Raw genomic sequence first — 25,080 nt, forward strand, 5'->3', positions numbered from 1 at the left:
CCGCCCCGCTAGCGTGCCGAAGGCGCGTCTAAGGCAAGCCCGTCTGCACCCGTCCGCGCCTGGACCGTGCCCAGCGCCAGGACCCATGGCCCCCGCCGAAGCCAGGAAACCCGACTGAGATACAGCACCGCCGTCCTCACGCACTCAACACCGGCTGACCATCCACCTGTTACCGAGCTACCCCGAGGCGCACCCACGGACCCTTCTCCTGCCAAGCTTGCAAATTCACCTGCCTCTGAACCTACACCCCGCCCTCCGGACCAAGCAACAACAACCACCACCTCAAGTGCATCTTACTCAACACCCGCTCCGTCCACAAGCACGCCGTCTAACTCTGGGACCTCCTCAACAAAACAGCGCCGGATGTCGCCTTCCTCACGGAAACCTGGATGAACACCTCCTCAGCCCCCGACATCGCCATAGCCATCCCAGACGGCTACAAGATCACCCATAAGGACCGCGTCAACCAAACCGGAGGAGGAATCTCCATCATTTACAGGAACACCATCAGCGTCACAACCAACACCGGAGATGCCCTCACTGCCGCCGAATAACTATACTCCCAGATCCACACCGACCCCAAAACCACCCTCGGAGGAACCCTCATCTACAGAGCCCCGGGCCCACACACACAATTCAGTGAAACCATCACCGATTTCATCAGCCCGCAAGCCCTCGCCTCATCAGACTACATCCTCCTAGGGGACCTGAACTTCCACCTGGACAACAATAACGACAACACCACCACCACCCTGCTCGCCAACCTCGGTCTCAAGCAACTGGTGAACACTCCCACCCACTACGCCGGCCACACGCTCAACCCCATCTTCTCCGCCAGCATCCAAGTCTCCTTCAGCCACTCCACCGGACTACACTGGACCGACCACAGCTGCATCCATTTCACCTTCAAGAAGACTACATCCCACGACCGCCCGCAACAGTTCCCCCGCAGAGGCTGGAGTAAAGTCACTACAGACCAGCTAACCACGTCACTGAGCCAGAACCCACCAACCGACACTACTGACACCAACGAAGCAGCCCGCAACCTCAAACAGTGGATCACCAACTGCGCCAACGCCCTTGCCCCACTGAAGAACCCCCCAGGCAAGACCAACAACAGGAAAGCCACATGGTTCATCGACGCCATTAAAGAATCGAAGAAATCCTGCCGAACTCTCGAGAAAACCTGGCGCCACGAACAGACGACAGAAAACCTGACAGCTCTCAAGAACGCCACTCGCAAATACCACCAGCTGATCTGCACCACCAAAAGGACATCGTTCAAAGAGCGGCTGGACAACAACACACACAACAGCAAGGAACTCTTCAGCATCGTAAAAGAGCTCTCCAACCCCAGCGCCAGCAGCAACGACATCTCACCGTCCCAAGACCTCTGCGACTCCCTCGCCACGTTCTTTCACCGCAAGATCGCGGACATACACAACAGCTTCGGTGCTTATGACCCCGCCTCCAATCACTAAAACAACACCCCCTACCACCACCCTCAGTGCCTGGACCCCCATCAGCACTGAAGACACCACTCACGTCATGAACACCATCCACTCCGGCTCGCCCTCCGCACCACATCTTCAACAAAGCCAACACCATCATCGTACCCCACCTCCGGAACGTCATAAACAACTCCTTCACATCCACCACCTTCTCAGAGAGCTGGAAGCACGCAGAGATCAACGCCCATCTGAAGAAACCCACAGCGGACCCTGAAGACCTCAAGAACTTCCGCCCCATCTCTCTTCTTCCCTTCCCTGCAAAAGTCATCGAGAAGACCGCCAATAAACAGCTGACCGCTTTCCTTGAGGCAAACGACTCCCTCGCCCCATCCCAGTCCGGATTTCGAGCCAACCACAGCACCGAGACCGCCCTCATCGCAGCCACAGATGACATCAGGACCCTGCTTGACAACGGGGAAACAACCACCCTCATCCTCCTAGACCTCTCAGCCGCCTTTGATACCGTCTGCCATCGCACCCTAATAACCCGCCTCCACAACACTGGGATCCAAGGGAAAGCCCTGGACTGGATCACCTCGTTCCTCTCCAACAGAACACAGAGAGTCCGCCTCCTTCCCTTCCACTCCGCGGCCACCAAAATCATCTGCAGCGTACCCCAAGGCTCTTTCGCTCAGCCCAACCCTCTTCAATATCTACATGAGCCTCCTCGCCGCCATCCCATGCAAACACAACCTCAACATCATCTCCTACGCAGACGACACCCAGCTGATACTCTCCCACACCAAAGACCCAACCACCGCCAAAACCAACTTCCAGGAAGGAATGAAAGCGGTGGCAGAATGGATGAAGCTCAGTCGTCTGAAACTGAACTCGGACAAGACGGAGGTTCTCATCCCCGGACCATCCGCATCCGCCTGGGAAGACTCCTGGTGGCCCCCAGCGCTGGGCACCGCACCGACACCCGCGGACCACGCACACTACCTGGGATTCATCCTGAACTCCTCTCTCACGATGACCAAGCAAGTCAACGCCATCTCATCCTCATGCTTCAACACCCTGTGCATGCTCCGGAAGATCTTCCGGTGGATCCCTACCGGAACCAGAAAGATGGTCACCCAGGCCCTCGTCACCAGCCGATTGGACTACGGGAACGCCCTATACGCAGGAACCACAGCCAAACTTCAGAAAAGACTCCAGCGCATACAGAACGCTTCTGCACGACTCATCCTCAACATCCCTCGCCACAGCCACATATCCACCCACCTGAAAGACCTACACTGGCTCCAAGTCAGCAAAAGGATCACGTTCAGGCTCCTCACCCACGCACACAAAACGCTCCACAACATGGGCCCCGAATACCTCAACAATCGCCTCACGTTCTACACTCCAACCCGCCAGCTCCGCTCCGCCAGTCTCGCCTTGCCACCGTCCCACGGATTCGCAGAACCACCTACGGAGGAAGATTGTTCTCCTACCTGGCCGCCAAGACATGGAATTCCTTCCCAGCCCACCTACGACTGACCCAGGACCATCTCACCTTCAGGAAACACCTCAAGACCTGGCTATTCGAGCAGTAGCAGCTCCCCCCCTCCCTTCAGCGCCTTCAGACCCTCACGGGTGAGTAGCGCGCTCTATAAATGCATTGATTGATTGATTTATCATTTAGAGTGTAGATCAACCAGGGGGCCCGGGGGCCTTCACCACCAAGGATCAAGTAGAGCCTGGAGATGCCTTGCTTTGCAATAGACATTGGGGTCAGCTTAGCAACTTATGGATTGAATTCCAGGAGGATATTCGGAAGAGCACCCCCAACGGGGCAAGGTGGCTCCTAAGCTAGAAAAGCCAAAAGAAATGCGAAATGTACAGGTCGTATGCGGCTTTGAGCCCATCGTGGGACTGCATTTGGGTACCAGACAACCCCCAGCCAGGAAGGCTTCTTTGGTCCCAGCATTGAATGTTTATGATCATACTGGTACTGGCCAACCAGTCCCCCACTTACAAGATCCCTATGCAGAGAACTCCTCTTTATCAGTTCATAGATTTCAAAGCTTGCTGCCATGCCATCAGTGTTGCTTTGGAGACATCTGGGAGGACAAGGTCGATCTTCGTGCTGTAGATGTAGTTTAAAGCTCCTTTCTCGCCAACCCCTCCAGCTCCAGACAGAATGCAGTCTTCCAGGTCCCGGAGAGTGAGTCATTAATCACAACAATGTGTGAGGCCCAGTAGTACAGCTGAATATTATTCACACCCATTACTCTCCATTGAATAGATGAAGGGAGCTTTTGGCAAGGGATTTACTAGGCTGTTTACCTGTCCGGAAAAAAAATCTACAAGACAACTGCATTTGTTTTAAAATGGCAATTGGATAATTGTGATGGATGTACAGCTAACAGGAGAGCACAATAATTTTATATGCAGCGATGCAACCAACAACGACTACTGGCAGGGGTGGCCATCTCCTCGGATCCAGGTCTGTCCCACCTATTAGAGGGGCAATGGTATTGTCCCAGTAGGTTGGTGAATTATGAGAAACTGCTCCCCATGATATTTAAAGGAGTCGTGACGTACTCGTAGCTGTGTGAGCCGTCTCCAAGATGAGGGTTCATCTTTGATTGGGACCAGCAATGACTTGACACAGTCAGAACAGAGGTCTTGCCACATAGGACCATGCAGATCATCTCCCAACATCATGGGATATGGAGGTAGAGAAAAATATGATCCGCGTATAGTGATATGCGGTCTTCTATCCCTTCTAGCCACTGGAAATCCCAGTATAGAACATTGCATCATATCCATTCAGCTGGTGGTTCTATAATTAGAGCCTCGTGCCTTTCTCGATGGCTAACAGATCGGTCAGAGCACCGTTCATCCTCCTCATGCCCATGGGGAAACATATGAGGTCTTAATAAAAGTCATAAACCGTGGCCCAAAGTTGATTTTGGAAAGTACCTGGAAAAAGAAAGTCAGGTTCACAGAACTGAAGACTTTGCGAAGTCTAGGAGGACCAGCAGGCCCCTGAATATCACAGCATCAAACCAAAGCTATATGCAGGCATCTGAATACCCTTCCAGGCATGAAGCCGTTTTGATCGTTGTGCACGAAAGATACATTTTCTCGCACCAGTCTGCTGGCAATATCTTGGCCAGAATCTTGGCTTCAATATTTTAAGGAGATATAAGCCTGCTGGAACAGAGTAGGTGGTTTGTCTTGTTTGTGGGAGACCATGACAGTGGCCTCACAAAGATCTCGGGCTGCCGTACAGAAGACCCACAGGAAACAGGGTGCCACCACCAAAGCCAGTCTCTTAAAGAGCCCTAGTGGAAGGCTGTTAGGGCCCAGCGCTGTAACCAAGTGGAGCTCCCCCTAAGGCTGACAAGCTCTCCTTTTCCGCAGTATTGCGATTCAAATCCAAATGACCCTACTGGCTCAGCTGCTGCATTGGTAAGTCAGTGACAAGGGAGCACGCCCACTTCACCTCAGAGACTGGGCATGAGGCATAAAGATCCTTGTAGTAGGCAGCAAAAGTTTCCCCTACACCTCTAGCGTCAGACATCAACTGACCCTCGGGGTCCTGGATCACTAGAACATCCCTGGGAGCCCCGGTCAATAACAACCAATAGAGCAGCTTACCCACCTTATCGTGCAACTCATAACCACCCCGGAGAAGCCATCCAGCGGCCTTTTGCGGCTTTCATGAGAATGTTGATTAACAAGGAGCATGCCAGTTCGACATCTTTGAGGAGGTGGGAATTGCTTCATTTCTTGAACACTGCACTTTTGGTAACCCTGCAAAAGGAAGACCAAGCAGAAACAGTTCTGCAGTGGGCACTCAAGAAGGGAGCCACTTCACATCTAGGCCTCACAGCCCTTTCTTTCCCCCCATATTTGTTCTGTTACGCTAGATGAAAGGAAGACTTTGTAGAGTGAAGGAAAGAATCTAAGTTATAGGTAGTCATTGAATAGCTCTTCAGGCTTTGTGGGAAATCACTGTCCTGTAGCCCATGCCCAATCAATCCCTTTGGGGTGTTCAGTTTCCCTCACGAGGTTATGCATTTGTTTTTTCAAATCATGTGCGATTCAAAACTTCTAGCCACAGGCTCCATTATTTTCCCGTTTATACATCAATATTTATGCAGATATCGCTATTCATGGCATGCCTAAAGAAGGTATTTGCTCATTTAATTATAATCCAAAGTAAAAGTTGTTAAAGAAAGTGAAAAGTTGTTTTAAAAAAAAAGTGAAACATTAATATTTGATTCAGCCAACAGGCCTAAAACGCTGCACAACTACTAAAGGGATACTTGCATGTTTGGGAACGGCAAGGCACATTAGAAAACATGACATTAGCAAAAATGCAATGCAGTACAGCATGTACAGCTGACTGCTGCGTCATTTTGTAGGCACACGTGCATCAGTCATGATGGTTGCGTGTGGCCACAAGCCACAAGCCTTTAAAAAAAATGTATTTACCAATCAAAAATAGTACATGAAAAAGGTGTGGACATGAAGTAGACCTTTTATTTTTAAAGCAGATGGGCCAGTAACAATTTGCTGGCTGGTCCACCAAAAAAGAAAAAAAGGACCACAAGGAGAATTGGGGGGCACCAGAGAAGCGGGTCAGGATAAGGGGGTGGAAAGGAAGAGAAGCACATGGGTCAGGAAGCAACATGAAGCACGGGTGAGAAGCACAGAAGGGAGACACCTGGAAAACACATGCCGAGTATAGCTTACTATGGGCGTACTCTGAGCCACAGCACAAAACAAATGCACTATATTTTCCCTGTTGTCCCATTCAGCCATCAACATATTAAGATTTGCTCTTATTAATACAATGGAGTGAATGTGATTGGAACATGCTCTTTTTGGCAAAATATAAGAATGTGCGCAGTTTTGCAGTTGCCACTGTCATGGAGTGCCTGAGGAAAAAAGAAAAAAAACAATTCCCTAAAAGTGAACAGTGTAATAACAAGTAAATAAGCTATACTCCAGGGAAAGGATACACACAAGATGGACAAAGGAAAGCCATCAAATAAGAAAATTCCAAATCAGATTGACAATAAAGCCAACAACCTGTAAGCTCACTGTAGGTTCTTGGTAAGCTGACAATAGGTTTTTGGCAAACGGACAGCTTGCGCGGTCTAGTCATAAATACATAACCCGGTCACAAAGTGTACATTAGAGGAGGGTGTCTGGGAGAATCGGAGTGTAGCATGGAGTTTAAGCTGACCGGAGGGTAGCACTACCACAGACATCTGAACAGGGGGAAATAGCAGTGGGCCATGGCCCACTCCGACCATGAATGCAGAAATTGTGCATGTTCCACTTAGCCAATGACTGCTCCAGCAGACTGTAACCAGTCTTGTGCTTACCCAAAGAAACTGAAAATCTGTTCCCATGAGAAGTTGCAGAAAATACATAGCTTTACACAGGAAGAGCCACACAACATTGCCCAGCGCTGTAAATTCTGCCCAATCAAAATTACGAAACAACAGAAGACAATTTACATAGCAAATTGCCTGTTTGTAAATATCTTAAAACACTATATCTCTCAAAGGCAGTTACATCAGTTATTAAAATAATTTGATGCAATTGCTAATGTATGAATTATGCCAGTAGTAAAGGCACACATTCAGAAAATTACTTCTATAAATACAGCATTGCCCAGAAAGTTAAAGCAAAATAAAGAGCTTGTTAAAAGGGTAAAAACAGAGTTAGAAGAAAAGTAATCCAATATTTAATCTGAATATGTATATTTACCTCCGTTGAAGAACAAACTGCAACTAACTCATTGTCCTTGTACAAGAAACAGAATTTAGCACACTGAAGTGAACAGTGTTGCTTTGGCAGAATTCTCAAAAAAGAAAAATCAGACATATGCCAGAAATTGGCAGAGAGAAAAGCTCAGCAACTTCGTAGTTGTTTCAAAAAAATCTGATCACGTTCAACTACATAATTACAAAAAAATGATGCTCTTAGCGATTGAAAAGCAGTGTTTGAGGTTAGGTAACAGATGTCAGTTTATAATATGGACCATGTGCATATATGAATTGTTACCTGGAACAGGAGATTCAGGCGAGCAGCACGGCTGGTCAGAGGCTCCAGGGGGACAGAATCGCCTGCATTTCTGGGGCCACACTTAAATTTCAACATTGTTGGTTGCTAGTGATCTGGAAGAAACGTGAAGGAACTCAGTCAAAAAGGTGATCATTAAAATAAACTGTAGATCAATAATTGCAGAAAACCAAGAAGCAACATTCAACAATAAACTGAAGTTTAACACACACTGTTAAAAACTACTATAGCTTGCCCCATCAGTTCACACACAAAAAAAATTCAGCAGAATGAACGTACTATAGAGCAAATTTGAATTTGTGCCACTGAGGTTAGATTCCCAACCCTCCAAAGTAGAAAAGTGTATGGCTCCTCTAACAGCTTGGCAAATTAACTTACTTCTTAACTCAGATATTGCTCCAGGTGGTACTAAGGGTCGTACACACAACATAATCTACTGGTTGCAATATAAGGGTTCCAAATTGCTATCAGTAAAGAATGTTACAAACCAGCCTACAAGTAAGGTAATAAAATTCCATACTGTTGTGTGTCATAGTCAGACCTACCTCATGAATATTAACGAGGGAGGTGGCAAACTGCAACTCACTACAATTGAATGTCATCACAAGGATGGTGGTCTGCTAGGGTCAGAAGACCACCATCTCTGTGGTTGCTTTTTAATAACAAAAATTATTTTCCTAAATGTAGCCCATTTTCCCTGAATGAACATTGGCTGTGTTAAAAGAAAAAAAGTACTTTTAAGTTTGCTAGAGAGTTGGTAAATACTACCTGGTCAAAAACATACTTCTTTTAATTCACAAAGGGGAAAGGGTTCAATGCTTTGCAACTGGATTTCAATCGCAAAATAGAGATACAGATCATACTGATTTAGTATTTGGAAGACAAGTCTACAACATGCCTCTTCCACTCACCAATCCGGTACGGGTGACACTATCCTTTTTAGGAGTCAGTAAAAGTTTATGAACCCCTAACATGAGATGCATATATAGGAAACCGCACTTTTGCGTTCACAAACTCCGAATTGGAGCATTTCTGACCATAAAAATCATGCGTGCATCTGATCCCTATTTTCAAACTTCCCGTCCATTTATATTTATTTAAAGTCCAGCTTCAACTTGTAGATTTCTACTTTTATTCTACTGATATGGACACACTAGCACTTAATTCCTGATTGGATTTAGTGCTACAGGAAAACATACGATGTATTACTCATATGTAACTTTAATTTACCCACTTTCGTGGATGAACTCGCAGCAGCTGGACCCCCCGGAGGGCTTGATTGTGAGACTGCTTATACGTGCCTGAAGAATTGTGTCCAAACTGCCCTTGATAAGACTGCCCCGATTCGTAGGTCACGTGTCAACATAAAAATGAGAAAATCCTCCCCTTGGTTCACTGCAGAACTTCAGAATATTAAGACCGTCTGCAATAAATTGGAACGCGAATGGCGCACCAAATTCTGCCCCATAGCTAAAAATCACTATAAAGAAGCCCAAGCGCGTTACTATAAACTCATTCGCTCCGCTAAAGCCCTCCACTATAAAACTCGCATTGGAGAAACGGAGAATTCTTCAAAGGAGCTCTTTAAAATTTTTAAGGAAATCTCAGTGGTATCCAACGAGAGTACTGCTCTGAATGACTCAGTTGATACGTGTAATAACATCGCCAAATACTTTGCCAGTAAAATAACCAACATCTACGCCAACTTCCCAACCGATCCACCCTCTGGCTCTGACTTCATGGAGGACGTAGAGATTACCCATACTAGAACTTGCCTCAACCGCTTCTCGGTCCCCCCGACCCCTAACTTAATCAGTATTTGTAAAAGCATTACTTCTGGCTCTCCCAGGGACCCTGCCCCCCCGAAGATTCTGGCAGCCAGCCTTGAAGTCCTAGAACCTCATTTTAGGCATATCCTCCAATTATCCTTTGCTTCGGCCACTCTCCCTGTGGAATGGAAGAAAGCTATTGTTCTTCCAATAAAGAAAAAATCTAATGTCAGTCAAGATACCCTTGAGAACCTACGGCCCATCTCGCTGCTACCTTATTTGGCGAAAGTAGCCGAGAAGATAGCGAATAAACAACTTATGGCTCACCTAGAGTCTAATAATGCCTTCCACATCTCTCAATCTGGTTTTAGGGCTGGATACTCCACAGAAACTGCCTTGCTGAGAGCAACGGAAACCCTACGGGCTGGCGCTGATCAGGGCCAGACTATGGCACTAATTATGCTGGACCTTAGTGCCGCGTTCGACACTGTGGCACACTCCATCTTGCTGCAGTGTCTGAACAAAGCCGGGGTCACCCAGGAAGCACTGGGCTGGCTGAAAGCATTCCTCAACGGCCGCTGCTTCCAGGTCCAGAGAGGCGTGCACCTCTCTGATAGCATACCTCTGGAACAGGGAGTTCCTCAGGGCTCCGCCCTGAGCCCTACCCTGTTCAATCTCTACTTGGCCCCCTTGGCTGATGTGGTCCAATCGTTCGGCATTGAACTAGTTTCATATGCCGACGATACCCAACTTCTCATCTCCCTGACCCAATCACCCTGCAGTGCGGCCGACAACTTTAAAACTTGCATGCAGGCATTGGCAGGCTGGATGAACCAGCACTGCCTGAAACTTAATGGCTCCAAAACGGAGGTTTTGGTGATTGGTGGCAGGGACACGAGTTGGACCAAGGAGTGGTGGCCATCTTGTCTAGGGCCATTACCCACCCCCTGCCAATCAGCCAAGAATCTGGGGGTCTGGATTGATCCCAGACTTTCCTTCGACAGCCATGTGCACAAAATGGTAGGGAAGTGCTTTGGTGTTATGAAGACCTTAAATCGCACCCTTGACCTCCTTCCTCTTGAAGCAAGGCGCACTATGACCCAAGCTCTTGTGACCTCGAGGATGGACTATGGCAATGTGCTTCTGCTCGGAACAACGCAGAAAAACATCAGGAGACTTCAAGTGCTCCAAAATACTGCTGCACGCCTAGTCCTTAGACTTCCTAAAAGAGCCGCATCTAAACCTGCCCTTGCCACCTTGCACTGGCTGTCTATAAAGAAGAGAGTCCTATTTAAAGCCCTCCTCATGTGCTATAGGATCCTCGCACACTCTGCCCTCCCTACATGACTGACCTAGCTATCCCCTATGAACCTACTAGAACTCTCCGGTCTGGGGGAACAGGTCTGCTGAAAATACCCCGTGTGAAAAAAGCCAGAATGGGAGGCCGCTCCTTCCGTGTAATGGCAGCCAAAGAGTGGAACCTGCTCCCAATGAGCATCAGACTAGCGGACTCTGAAGCCTCCTTTAGAAAACTTTTGAAAACTCATTTGTTTTCTCTGTAATCTCCTTCTACCGGTTTCTTGACTCTTTTCCACAGCGCGGGGACACGCCGGGATGGCGTCACCAGGCGCTTTACAAGCCCCTTTATTATTATTATTATTATTATTTATGTAAATATTAGCATTGCAGTATCAACACATGCACAACTGCACTTGTTTAAAGCGTCATTGAAAAACTTGGCAATTTTTTTTGTTATTTAATTCCCCTGTCTGTCAGTCAGAACAGTCACTGGTCTGGCAATCATGATTGCCGGCACACACAAAAAAACAAATACTTGTTCTATTTTTTTCCTAACTGAAAACTGGGAGCTGCACTTAAATGCACAATCTTTCGAGACTAATGCCCCAAGTTTTATAGCAAACAAGCAACACTATGTTGTCGCTGGAGGATTTTCGAATTTGGTCCTCTATTAAAAAATAAGGGTGCCTGCCTGAAAAAACTCTATGCTCGACTTGATACTATTTGGGGTCTCCAGAAATATAAAAAAGCAGCTTTAAATGAACCTAAAATGTCAAGGATTCCATGTGGGTTATAACGCCGGTCATGGTTAAGGCTGGTTTTCTGTACTAGAAGCTTAAAGGTAGGCAGGAACACCACATGGTTTTTCTAAATGTTCCCAACCTGAACAGTGTGCAGGAACAGACTCTTAAAGACATTCCCCTGAGATGAGCCTGGACATTCATGAGCTAGCTACACATTACTCACTAAGGTATACAATGAGGCAGGCTTTCTGTTAGGTTGTCTGCACATTTGGTATTTTCAGTTTACTTGCCTGTCTAATATGTGCTTGTGTGAAGGCCCTCATTCCAATAATCGTTCCCTTACATTGAGTATTAGGTAAAAGTATAAAAAGGAATTTCAGATACAAGACTGTGGGTGTACTGACTCTGGGGCTGCAAGCCGCCGAATGAGGCCAACTAAAAAACACCCAGCACAGCCTCACTGGAGTCCATCCATAAGGCAGAGGACCACCCTCCCGAACGTCAGAAAGTAGTGATGGGGTATAGCAAGGTTACACATTCGCCCAGTACATGGGGTGGGTTATGTTTACATGGTAGACAAGACAGCTTTCAGGGTCAGATAGGATGCACAAGAGCTAGGGCTCCACAAGATTTGGTTCGAGCTGCTTGTATCCAGAGGGGAATCTGTGATGTAAGGTATAAGGTCCTACAAGTGCACTATACATTACTAGGATGTGCCAGTATCAGAGGGCTGCACTAGCATCTATTCCCTGGAATAGGAGTTCGGATAACTGCCCAGTGGTTTGTGTAAGGTGCCTGCCATAACACAATCCGACTACAAGCTAAGATGTGACAAGCTTCGGAGGTGCACATTCACTGCAGGGTGGAGGACCGGGGACTCTAGCTATGTAAAAGTGGCTTGCATGTGGTGTGCAGGCTGAAAGAATCACGCTCTACAAAGAACTCTGCAAAGTCAAATCTACTGCATTTCTACAAGTGTCCACATGATGAAACTTCCATTAAGCAACACGGAAAATGACTGACCTTCCAGTAAACCACTGATGTGTTGCTGACAGTTTACCGAGCGCAGTCCAGAATCATTGGTAATCATGTTTAAATCTTGGCATTCGTCAGAATAATTTGGCTCCTTTACCTCTGATTGACATGTGGGTCAAAACAATTCCAGTCTTTCTTTGAAACATGTTCATCGATCTGTACTTCACTTGGTAGATTCTGACCTGGTGGACTCAAATATTGACATTTTGCTGGGGATCCTGCCATAACTAGAGCTTTGTGAAAACTTTAACTCCGTTAAAAAACTGGATTCACGCAATACGATTGTTCATTTTTCTAAACCCATGATGGCAGGCAGCAATTCTCTTTCAAATCAAACAATCGCCTTTACTCATATTGACACAAATGCACAGATGATGGTGGGCTTGCGCAGTTATCCTTGTTTTACTTGATAAATGGTGTTATATTTTGTCAACAGACATATCTGAAACTTTGGTATGTATTTTCCCTTAACAAGTCTTTGTTGCATGTTCTTATGCAAAATGTATTTCACACTACTAAGATGATTTGTATGCAAAAATATGCATACATTTGCTAAACAACAAAACGGTCTACTTAAATGCAGGAATGCATTCTTTTTGTTTTTAAATTATCCTCTTTAGGTTTTTTCCGGATTATATAATACATGTGCCTGGCACACACACTAAGCTGTTGCTCACTATTCTTAAAATGATTATTTGGGGTCACAAATATAAAACCTAGTTATAGCAATTGGAATGATTTTCAATCCATAATACTTCCTGAAACATGCAGATCAAATGCCAGACTTCAAAGTTTCCGGTCCAGGGAAGACATGGCTTGGCAGTTCGGGCTGGGCTGTTCCCATGAGGCACAGGGTCAGTATGATTTGCATATGGCCATGTCTGAACTGGGGTGGTGGAGTGAGCTAAAGAATGATGATGGATTAAACCCAGACCAGTTGACTGAGGGGGAGTGTTTGATTTGCTCCAACGCTCTGTCCATCATCCCCTTTTGTGTCTCGTTATTTTCTTCCTAAGTTGGCAGTCTATGCCCACACGTGGGTCCCTTGCTCACTTTGCCACTAGATTCAAGCTAGCCTGGCCGATGACGGCTGATTACCAGAAACCGGTCCCAGGATGCTTGTTTTTGGTCCAGGGAAGACATGGCTTGGCAGTTCGAGCCGGACTGTTCCCATGAGGCACAGGGTCAGACTGATTTGCATATGGCCATGTCTGAACGGGGGTGGTGGAGTGAGCTAAAGAATGATGATAGATTAAACCCAGATCAGTTCACTGGGGGTGAGTGTTTGATTAGCTCTAACGCTCCATCCATTATCCCCTTTAGTATCACCTCCTTTCATTGCAAAGACATGATAGGAATGAACTCACCAAGACTGAGGGAGAAGCCCAATTACCATATGCAGATGTCCCTTGTGGGTCCTTGGCCACTGCTGGAAGTTCAAATGCTTCGTTAGGCACAGGACATGATTTGGGGTCAGAACTGTTCAGAATTAACCTTTGAATTAGGCTTTCGTCCAATTTCAATTAAAGGGGCCTTCCAAGGCTGAGAGGATGTGGCCTTACGGTTAGAGCGGTCGACCTCGAAGCTGGGGAACCAGGTTCGAGTCTCAGCAGGTACGCTAAACATTATGTGATTTTGGGCAAATCACTTAATCTCCCTGTGCCCCAAAAAAAACCTGTGAAGCAGCTGGTGATCTAAGGAGAGAAGAGGGAGACACCCCTACCCCCCCCCCCTCGGCTGGACTTTTATCATGTAGGGACACAACTGGGGTCTGGCTGATGAGGGGCAAGAGACAGGGCTCAGAAGCTAAATAGATACACACCGAGAGCAGGGTGTTTGGAGGTGGTGATTTCAATCTCTCCTCTCCCCCCCTCTCCCCCGGGAAGAAAGTGGAGGGGACCTCAAAAAAATGGAAAACTAAGGATCTAAAGCAAAAAAAAGGAAAATCCCACCGCATTCCAGGAGGAAGCAGGGGGAGTGCCAAATTTAGAGGTGCAAGGACTACTCTGGTCTTCTCGTCCTCAAAGATTGAGCAAAATGGTCCAGCCCTCGAAACCCAATATCCTAAATATTACCACCTCTCTTAGATTCTATTGTAAACTGTGGGAAAAAGGCTCTGAGCCAGAGACAAGCCTCCTACCGGAGGACGCCACTTTAGCTCCTTCTACCGGTCCTTCCAAAGCCATGGCGAAATCAACAGTGGATAGGGCAGTGGATAAGGAAACTAGAGAGATTTCAACAGCTCCAGATCAAAATAGGGGAGCAGGAGAGACGTCTCAGATCCCTGTGAGTCCAAATAGATACCAATGCCTAGCCGAAGAAGATCTCAAGGAAGACCAGGAATTAAGTCTGGCAGTGGAAAAGGCCAGGGAAATATTAACGGCCCAACCAAAGCAGGATGCGAATACAGCTCTATGTCCCAAATGGAAGGGAATGTCCAACCAAGGTAAACCTCGCATAACCCCACAGTATGCGACCAACAGATAAAAGTCTTTGGAACAGTTGATGACATTTCTTGCATAGGAAGTTAGAAGAGGGTTCTCTATGTACCAAACAAATCAGATGGAGATTCAGGGTGTCTGCGAGGGACTAGCAGAGAAGCTTGAGTCTCTAGCTCAAAGAACAGGCATTAGAATCCTCAGTGGCGAATTGCAAGAAAGTACTACATAACATTGGCAAGCGCTGAATAGACGAAGGCTTAAATTCAAGGAGAGTCAAGATAAATTGGACTCCTTAGAAAACAATGCAGTAGTAATATCATCAGAATTCTAAACATGCCTGAAGGAAGTGAGAGGGAGGATACAAAAGTATTTGTAGCAAATTTAGTAGATTCTAGTGGCGCCTAGGAGGGACCGGCTGAGACTTTGATGCAGGATTTTTAAAGGATACATCGCGACCCATTCAGGAAGGATGCTAGCAAAGCAAAACCTTGCAGAATTTTAGTGAACTTCCTTAAGTACTCTATCAAGGATAAACTCTTGAATACAGCCTTGAAATTAAGGGCTCTAATTGGTGTGGGTTTTTCTTTTAGGGTCAGATCAGATATCTCTCAAGCAACTCTGACCAGGCTATGGGAGCTCGGAAAAAGAATGGATGAATTTAGGAAGATGGGAGGAACTGCCCAGTTAAACTTACCGGCCACCTTGCGAGTGATAATAAATAATAAAATGTATAACTTGAGAGCCCACGAAGAAGTAGACATGTTACTGGAGAATCTCAAATTGAATCTAGGCCCCATAAATTAAGGGTAATGGGTGGGCTAGATATGTTCTCCTTAAATTAGTTTCTGCTCTACCCCAGTCTCGTCAGAATATGTAGAAAATATGCTGTCTTTCCACTAAATCGTACTTTTTATATATTTTTTTCTATTTTCTTTTCTGTCACTTGATTTGTGGTGTTATACAAATCTCCCCTGATCCCTAACAGGGCCAAAATGGCTAGGTTAACCAATGAAGATAGAGGTAGGGTTCCCCGGGGAAGAGTGGGGGTCACTGAAGAGGTTAGGGATGCACTGGGTGGGGAGCATAGAGGCAAATCTTTTTTTTTTAAAGTTCCATTGCCTTAGTTGATATGAGGATACAAAGTATTATAAACATCAAGATGCAAATACGTAGGAAGAGCATAACGATTTAGTCCTGGAACATTAACAGGCTATGAGTTCGAAGTAAGAGTGAGAAAATCTTCCAAAATCTGGAAGGATAACTCGGCCCAAAAAAGAATAATCCAGGAGTCACATTTATCTAAAGCAGAGTGCTTAGTTATTTTAAAAAAACAGAAATGGGGCGAGCAAATGGTATATATACTGTACAAAACTGCCATACTAAAGGAGTTATTATATTAACAAAAAAGTAAAAAGATATCTATTTTGTACTGGAATAAGGATAAGAGGGGTAAGTGGGTCATTGCAATAGTGAGAATATTTGATCAACACTACACCACGTTGGTAGGGTAGTATGGCCCAAATACAGAAGATAGAGAGCCCTTACAGTCCATTAGCTCAGAGCTGATTCAGTTTACATTTTTGATTACCTGGTCTGGTGATTTTAATGTAGTAATGGACTATCACTTGGATAGATCCAATATTAGCAGATCAAAGTTCAGCCCTAAAATGCATGCATACATCAAATCCTTGATGACAGTTTGGTCTGTGATATCTGGAGAGAAAGGCATATTACTGAACAGAGGTACACCTTAGTAATAAAAAATATAAGCACTATACAGGATAGCTTTATTTTCGTTAGATAAATCTTTAAGAACAGATGTTAAAGACTAGAAGCATCTTCCCACCCATTTGTCTGATCATACAGCAGTCACTCTAGAGTTAAAAGTGGAAATTGGGAGACGGGAAAGAAGATGGGCACTACTATTAGGTGACCAGAGCATAATAGATACATTAAGAGAAAGAACAACTGAGTTCTTTGAGATTAACAGTACATCAGCAGCTAAACATACAGTTTGGGACGTGTTTAAAGCATTTAAAAGGGGAGTTCTGGTCAGTCTAACTGAACAAAAGGGGAAGGTATACAGGAAGAGGGTTGAAGATCTGGAACACAAGATATCGGCACTCAAACAGAAGTGCAGAGAATCAGCAGGAAAGGAAGTCTCACTGAGAAGTGGCAGGAAGAAATCCTAGAGCATAAACGGACCCTTATTACAATGCAGGATTACTGGGTTTGAGCACTCTGAAGAAGCCAGTAAATTAGCACACTTTGAATATAGCAAAAATGCAGGGGAACTCCTGGCTTGGAAAACTAAAGCGGAATTTTTAAGAAATGCAACAACACGTAGGAAAACAGGAAATAGCATAAAAGACAGGAGGTAGAGCAAGTCTTTGTTGTGTTTTTTAGGGAGCTATACATAGATGCCTTGTGTGTCTCGGAGGTACAGATTAATAGATGGTCAGATAGTGAAGAGACTTTCAATTGAGGAAAAAGAAACTCTAGAAGACATAACTCAGAATGAACTATACTCCGTGATAAAAAAAGTGAAAAAAATAAAGTTGCTGAACCAGATAGGCTTCCAATTGTATTTTACTATAAATTAAGCTATACCTTATGCCCAGTATTGACTCAACTCTTTGCAGAAATTTGGGAAGAATGAGCCATGCCACCAAAATCCTGGAAGAAGGCGGTAGTCTTACTAATTTTAAAACGAGGGAAAGATCCAAGGTCTTGTGAGCCATATAGACCCATTTCACTCCTAAATTGTGATTATAAGTTTTATGACAGTATTCTGGCTAACAGACTGAGTAAGGCAATAGGGGGCTGGTAACAGAAGACCAGAAATGCTTTATGAAAGGCAGATATATGCACCAATTAAGTCATGAGCTAAAAGAGACAATTGACTTGGTTTCGGAAAGCAAAGCACCCCTGGCAATCATCACACTCCACGCTACCCAAGGCATTCGATAGGGTGAATTGGCAATACCTGAATAATTATAATATGGGCGCTACGTTTTGCAGGGCCATATGTGGGGGACATATAAAGCCCCTGTGGCAAAAAGCATGCTGAACGGGAACTTAACATTGAGTTTTAAAATAACAAGAGGGACTAGACAGAGCTACCCCCTCTATCCGTTGCTATTTAATTTATACATCGAACCTTTCGCAGAAAAGATGATGATGGAACAACAAATTACCCCTTCCAAGCACGGTTCGTGGCAGAAAAAACCCTCCCTAAACGCTGATGACATAATGGCCCATACACAAGATCTGGTGCCAACTCTAGAGAGTCTAGACCGATTGGTAGCAGCGTTTGGGAAGGTGGTGGGGTATGAGGCAAACTCTGTCAAGACAGAGGTGATGGTTTGGAATATAGAGGAGAGGCATAGTTTAATAAAAAACGAAATAAAATACTTTTGGTTATATAATTTGGCAACTCACTAGGAAAAGTGGCAGCACTCATTTTTAATAAAATTATGGTGGAAATGAATAGGCTACTACTTAGCTGGTCACATCTCCCATTAATGATTTTTGAGAGGACTAATTTAGTTAAAACGTCAATTCTACCCAAATTCAATTTGATCTTAAAAATGATACCTCTCCATTTTAAGGATACATAGCTCCAAAAGCTTCATGGTAAAGTAGACTTTATATGGGCAGCTGAGGGCACAAGAATTTAAGGGAGGAAATTGAGGCAACAATATGACAAAGGGTGCATGGCACTGCCATACTTCCAATTATACGCATGGGCCTTTCAGCAAAAAAAACTTTACATTTCTCTTATCTGATAGAGGGAGTGCAGGGAGTGAGCAGCTTTGGGAGACCTTGCTCAGGGAAGTAGAAAATGGTGGGTTCAAATTTATGTTCAAATTTGAGTATCAGAAATACTTTAAAAAAAACAAAAAAAAAGGCTAATGGTGTTCCAAGTGGCAGTTCAACTGTGGGAACAGGTGCGACACACAACAAACTTGCCATATTGTAATAAGTATACTCCATTATGGGATTCTCTGGGATCCTCAGAATGTTTGAAAGATAGGCTGACAGTGAGTTTAAGAGAAGCAGGTATCACCGAATGGGGTCAGATTTTTTTAAGGGGGGCAGCTATGTTTTTTTCCAGGAGTGTGCTGGTGAAGCCTCTGACCTCCATGCGCAATATCGCCAGGGTGGTAAGGCTCTTAGTCTTCAATCCAGCCCATCTTCCCTGGGCCCTCCATTTCCGGGCACTCCAACGACTCAAGGAGTCTCATATGTGTCAGGGATTAATGTACGTGCAGCAGGTGCCACTTTCCGAGGAGGCCAGGACGGAGCTCAAATGGTAGGTGTTGCACATGGAAGCGTGGAACGGGTGCGCCATTTCGGTTCGCGCCCGGACCTGGTTATCGAATCAGACACCAGCTGTTCAGGCGGGGGAGCCTGTTGTGGAGAGTTCATTACCTGAGGAGTCTGGTCCGCAGAGGAACAATCCCTCCATATCAATTGCCTGGGCCCCTTTGCGAGCCGTTGCTGGACCAGGGAACTGGCGTACTCTTGCGTCCTACTCATGATTGACAATGTGGTGGTGGTTCGTTGCATCAATCATCTGGGGGGGGCACTCTGTCCAAGTGCCTTGCGGACCTAGGCAAGGGTTTCTGGGAGTTCTGCCTGGAAGATCAGATCTCATTGACCGCAGAGCATCTCCCGGGTTCAGCAAACCAGGAGGCCGATTGGCAATCCCATCACCTGTCAGACTCAAGCCTGTGGAAACTGTTGCCTCTCGCTTTGGGACCCAGTCACAATCGATTTGTTCGCTTCACGCCTCGATCACCAACTTCCCTGCTACTTCAGCTGATGGCCGGATGCAGGAGAGGTGGCGAACGATGCCTTCTTCCAGGACTTGAGGGCAGAGCAAGGCTAAGCTTTTTCCTCGTTCGCCATGATCATGCAGCTCACCACCCAAGTGCACCGTCAACAAGCGGAGGTGGTGGTGATTACGCCCGGAAGTTGCAAGTTTAGTTTCCAGTTCTTATGGAACATTCTTGGGCTTCTCCAATTCGTCTACACCCATTTCCTCATCTCCTGAGCAATCCAGCTGTTAATCCTCATCCTCTAATAGAGGGACAGTCTCCTGCTGATGGCGTGGGGGATTACCGGGCATGATTGCAAGTCCTGGGCTTTTCGTGAAATTCATCGGGTCTCCTGGCTCGAGCATGGGCAGACAGTACGGCCAAACGATACTCGTCCGGCCTGAGATTATTGCAGCTGATAACGGAAACCCAGGTTTCTCACAGACATTCTTGGGTTGCAGGGACGGAATCTTCTAAACAGGAGTGATGATTTTGCACAGGCGGCTTGTTCGCAGGAAGAAAGAGGAAGTCCTAGGAAGGGAAACAACGGGTATGTCAGATGGAGGTCCCTGACTGGATGGACTTTCAGGTTCTAGAACTTTGTTGTTGTTTGGACTCATGGGAAATGAAGCTCAAGTGTTATGTGTTCTATTTTAAAATGGCTGCTGAAAAAATAAAGAAGAAAGAATAGCCTAATCCTCGCCTCCGAGTCCTTAATAGAATTGAAACTTTCCGTTACGATAAGTAGGACATTTTTCATTGTCAATAAGACTAATTTCCCTGCATCTGGTTGCTAAATGCTTAGGTGCTATTTTAAGAGCCAGTCTACACCTAGGAGCTTAGAATGAAAGACTGAGCCTATCAATTGAAGCATACTGACAGCAGACACATTTGGGGCAGCCTAACAGCCTTGTCTTATCAAACAATCGTAGTGGGTTTTTGAACAAAAATATAGACATACTCATCTGGCTTCCCACAATGTATCAGATATGCCAAAACAAGGGTCCCATACCAAAGCCATAGCAAAAATGTCTCTTCCGCAAATGCAATTTCTTTATGGCATGCTTTTCTTTTGCTGAAAGTGGAGTGCCTTAGGTGATTCTATGTCAGCTATTCCTCCACTAAGATGATTTTATGGCAATAAAGCTCATCTCCCTAATCGCACAAAACAAAAGTAAATAAATATGCCAAATGAATGTGTCATGTCCTTTCCCTTGAACCCAGATGTTGGCAAATGTAAATACCAGTAGTTTGCACAGTTTGTGAAATCGGTCTGAATCACTCACAGCACTGTACACAGGATCGGGCCCTGAAACAGGGTTACAATTTCTGTAGGTTCACTACAATTTTGAATAGAACAGCCAGCAAACCCACCCTATCGATTTAAAAAAAAGTAAGTATTGTATCCAACACTGCATATAAAAGTCACAGTATCAGTGGGCACTTTATTTTCGAGCAAGGGGGAAGATTATGCCCCTAAAAGATGTGGAAGGAAAACAGTAAAATAACCGACAATTGAGAAGGCGCTTAGGCACAGAACGCAAATCCTAAAACCTTTGATTTTGTGTAGGCGTGGCACATACAAAAACCATGGAGGATGGCCTCTGATCCTAAATGTAGAAATAAACCCTGGATAAATAAAAAGGAACATGATGCACTACAATGCAAATCGAAGTAGTTCAATGATAAGACTGAGAAATATCACTGCTCCTGCTGCCGCCCTGCTTTGCCACTTGATCCTGTAGGAGACTGGGCCAGGGGAGGACTGTTACCCAGACTCCTCGGTCTCCGCCTACTCCACTCTCACACCCGGAGGCACTTATCAACAATGCCGCAGCCCGTGGTGAGGGACGCGCCCAGGCCAAGGGCGGGCCCATCCGTGCCTGACCGAGGCTGGGCTGGGCCACCCTTTGACTCCTCTCCCTGGTACACCCACTGTAAGGATTCAAATTATTGCCCAAGGTAAGAGCATGCAAAAGAGAAAGTCGGTGATGCCGAGCATCAGAGATCACCCATTCGCAGGATCCATAAATAGTTTCTTGACCACGGCACAGTCTGCCACAGCACCCTTATTCAACGCCTCAGCAACATCGGAATACATGGAAAAGCCTTGGATTGGATCACCTCATTCCTCGCTGGGAGAACTCAAAGAGTCCGACTTCCCCCATTCAACTCTGAGGCGTACCACAAGGATCGTCACTCAGTCCCACCCTCTTCAACGTTTACATGAGCCCACTCGCCTCCATCGCGCGCCAACACAACCTTAACATCATCTCTTACGCCGACGACACCCAGCTAATCCTTTCCCTCACCAAAGACTCTAACACTGCCAAAACCAATCTTCACGAAGGCATGAAAGAAGTAGCCGAATGGATGAAACATAGCTGCCTAAAACTCAACTCAGACAAAACGGAGGTGCTCATCCTAGGATCTTCCCCCTCTGCCTGGGACGACTCTTGGTGGCCTTCCGCTCTGGGCACAGCACCCACACCCACAGACCATGCACGTAACCTTGGCTTCATCCTAGATTCCTCTCTCTCGATGTCCAGACAAGTCAACGCAGTCTCATCGTCCTGCTTCAACGTACTTCGCATTCTCAAAAAGATCTTCCGCTGGATCCCCCTCGAGACAAGAAAGACTGTCACCCACGCACTGGTCACGAGTCGACTGGATTATGGTAACACACTATATGCCGGAATCACAGCAAAATTACAGAAAAAACTCCAACGCATCCAAATCGCATCAGCGAGACTCATTTTAGACATCCCTCGCCAAGATCACATCACCGGACACCTAAAAGACCTCCACTGGCTTCCCGTCAACAAAAGAATTACATTCCGCCTTCTCACCCACGCACACAAGGCCCTCTACAATCTAGGACCCGAATGCCTCAACACTCGACTGTCCTTCTACAAACCCTCCCGCCAACTTAGATCGTCCAATCAAGCCCTCGCAGCTGTCCCGCGCATCCGAAAATCCACCATGGGTGGCAGATCCTTCTCCTTCCTTGCTGCCAAGACCTGGAACTCACTCCCCACTCACCTCCGCCTTACTCAAAACCACATCTCCTTCAGTAAAGAACTTAAAACCTGGCTATTCGACAAATAATGAACCCCTTACCCAAGCGCCTTGAGACCCTCTGGGTGAGCAGTGCGCTATACAAATACCCGAACTTGAACTTGGGGTTTGCCCTACTACGCTCCACCCTGAAAAGGGAGTGTGTAATAAGAGACCAATGTGTCATGTGATCCGGAGGAGGATCATCAAAATGTGTAGCACTGACTGGTATGTCCCACAATGCTGGCTCATCAGGCGGGGCACAATAGGTTGGTACAGCTGCCTGACATTGGATCACCTGTAAGATAACCCACCATATTGCATACTTTTGGATGGAATAAACTTACAGCAATATTTCCCATAACAAAAGTTTTATTGTGTATTTATTTATTCATGCATGCTCAGACTGTGGGTGGGGGAAGCTGCCGATAATGGCACTATGCGGCTGTCCTCGGCCCCCGCAGGGGGCCATTCCAAAAGCGCGGCCCTTTAGTGACATTTGGGCACCAGCTCAACCCTCTCTAGTGGTTGGGCTCCTGTAGGAGTCCGCTCGCCAGGGTACCATATGGGCATCACATCCGTTGCGCCGGGGGAGGGTATATATGCCTCCCCCACTCCTCCTGGTGTCCAAACACATTGTCTCCTACCCCACCTCTTACCCGGAAGACAGGCTGGTGGACAAGGTACTCAGAATGTTTTAATGTTTTCTTTTGTGTCGCAGGCGGAGTTACAGGGCGATCTGGAAGCAGACGGTACAATAAGGGTACCTCTGCAGCGGGGTACAGTAAGGGTACCTCTGCACGGCACAGTAGGGGTGCCAGAGCCAAAGACCAGGAGCCTCAGGGCAGGTTCCGGGAAAAGCACGACTGCGCCTTGTTAGTCCTTCGGTGGTTGGGGCATGACCAACCGGGCTTTTGCCCTGCTACGCTCCGCCCTGAAAAGGGCTTAATAAGAGACCAACTTGTCATGTGATCCCGAGGAGGATCACCAAAACGTGTAGCACTGACTGGGTGTCCCACAGTGCTGGCTCATCAGGCGGGCGGGCAGCATAGGTGAGTACAGCTGCCTGCCCTTTGATCGCCCGCAAGATAACCTACCATATTGCATACTTTTGTAAGGAATAAATCTGCAGCAATATTTCCCATAACAAAAGTGGTCTTGTGTATTTATTTATTCATGCATGCTCAGACTGTGGGTGGGAAAAGTTGCCGATAATGGCATTATTCAACGTGCATTAAGGTAATCGACGTCAGCAGTTTAGTTCCGCTTTATATTTCACATGTTTTATTTAATCCTGCATTCCCTAAGAGTGTTAACTTTTTCCAGGATATTTCATGCAATGTAGTTTTTCATGTTTAACCCACGCACCTAAATACGTAGGCTCCGCCCTTTTCTTCAACCCACTTAAAGCTCTGACAACACCCTTCCAACCAAGCCCCCTCCCAATATACCTGTTTGATAATACATTTTGGCGCCTCGCAATGGGTTTCGATATATAAATGCAATTGGGGCAGATCCACTGTTTTGTTGTTCCTGTTTTTTGCACTGCTGGTGGCATGGGAAGGACGAGCAGTCAGTTTGACTACAATGACAACACCCTCTTTGTAACCCAGTGACATGAGCTCGGTGACAGCAGCAAAGCTCAACCTCTGTTCCGGTGCCTTCTCGCTAAAACGCGACCAGTGCTGTTTACAACCTACCTCCGCTTCTCGCCCCTCCCTTTATACGCGTCCTCCTTCTTCTTTCTCCGTAGAGGCCGGCGCTTCTTCTGTTCCACCAGCTCAACGAAATCTGCTTCTCTAAATCTTTAGCGCCATCACCGTTCAAACCAGTCCAGACCGTCGTTTGACGTCACTTCCGCAATGTAACAGAAACTCCTAGAGAGCAACAGACAAATCTGTCATGGAAACAGAAAACAGACTATGCCAAAAGAGAAGGCACAGAGAAAGGACCACAAGCTAAACTACGTACGTATATTGCAATAAACCACCTGACATACAATGTAACTGCAATCCCCCCAAAACACAACGCGTTCATCATAATTACTACCCGCTGCAAATGTTATTTTAATGCCATGCTGTAAGTATTGGTTTATATAGGTTTTATTTTATAATGTTAATATGTAATTATATTTATAAATAAACGAGTACTACATGTGCTCGTAGGCATTACATACCTTTTGTTTATAATGATGTATTTGTATGTTTTTTTAGTACCTGTTATTCATGATGATCTCTGACTATGGCGGCGTCAGGCTTGATACTTTTATTTTCGTCCATTCAGAATGCAAGTGCACCCGAAGATTGTTATCCTATCCAGAGACCTAAACACAGACAGGACCTCGGAAAGTGAGCTTGAATTAAATTGTT

General features: G+C 46.0%; 1 protein-coding gene across 4 annotated transcripts in view; it reads right to left on the bottom strand.

Annotated features, from left to right (window-relative positions):
• The window catches only part of CIT (citron rho-interacting serine/threonine kinase), a 1,315,032-nt gene extending 1,290,442 nt beyond the window's left edge, over positions 1–24,590 (bottom strand). For 3 of the 4 annotated variants that reach the window (XM_078667653.1, XM_078667652.1, XM_078667651.1), the window contains exons 1-2: positions 24,412–24,577; positions 7,527–7,639 (exon numbers count right to left, since the gene is read on the bottom strand). In XM_078667653.1, the coding sequence (XP_078523779.1) occupies positions 7,527–7,622 (96 nt within the window). In that variant the 5' untranslated portion in view covers positions 7,623–7,639; positions 24,412–24,577. Of the gene's footprint in view, positions 1–7,526; positions 7,640–24,411 lie in introns of all 4 variants that reach the window. The other variant, XM_078667654.1, reaches the window with a different exon arrangement.
• Positions 24,591–25,080: the final 490 nt, after the last annotated feature.

Source organism: Lissotriton helveticus, chromosome 11 (assembly GCF_964261635.1).
Source record: "Lissotriton helveticus chromosome 11, aLisHel1.1, whole genome shotgun sequence".
NCBI classification, from domain to species: Eukaryota; Metazoa; Chordata; class Amphibia; order Caudata; family Salamandridae; genus Lissotriton; species Lissotriton helveticus.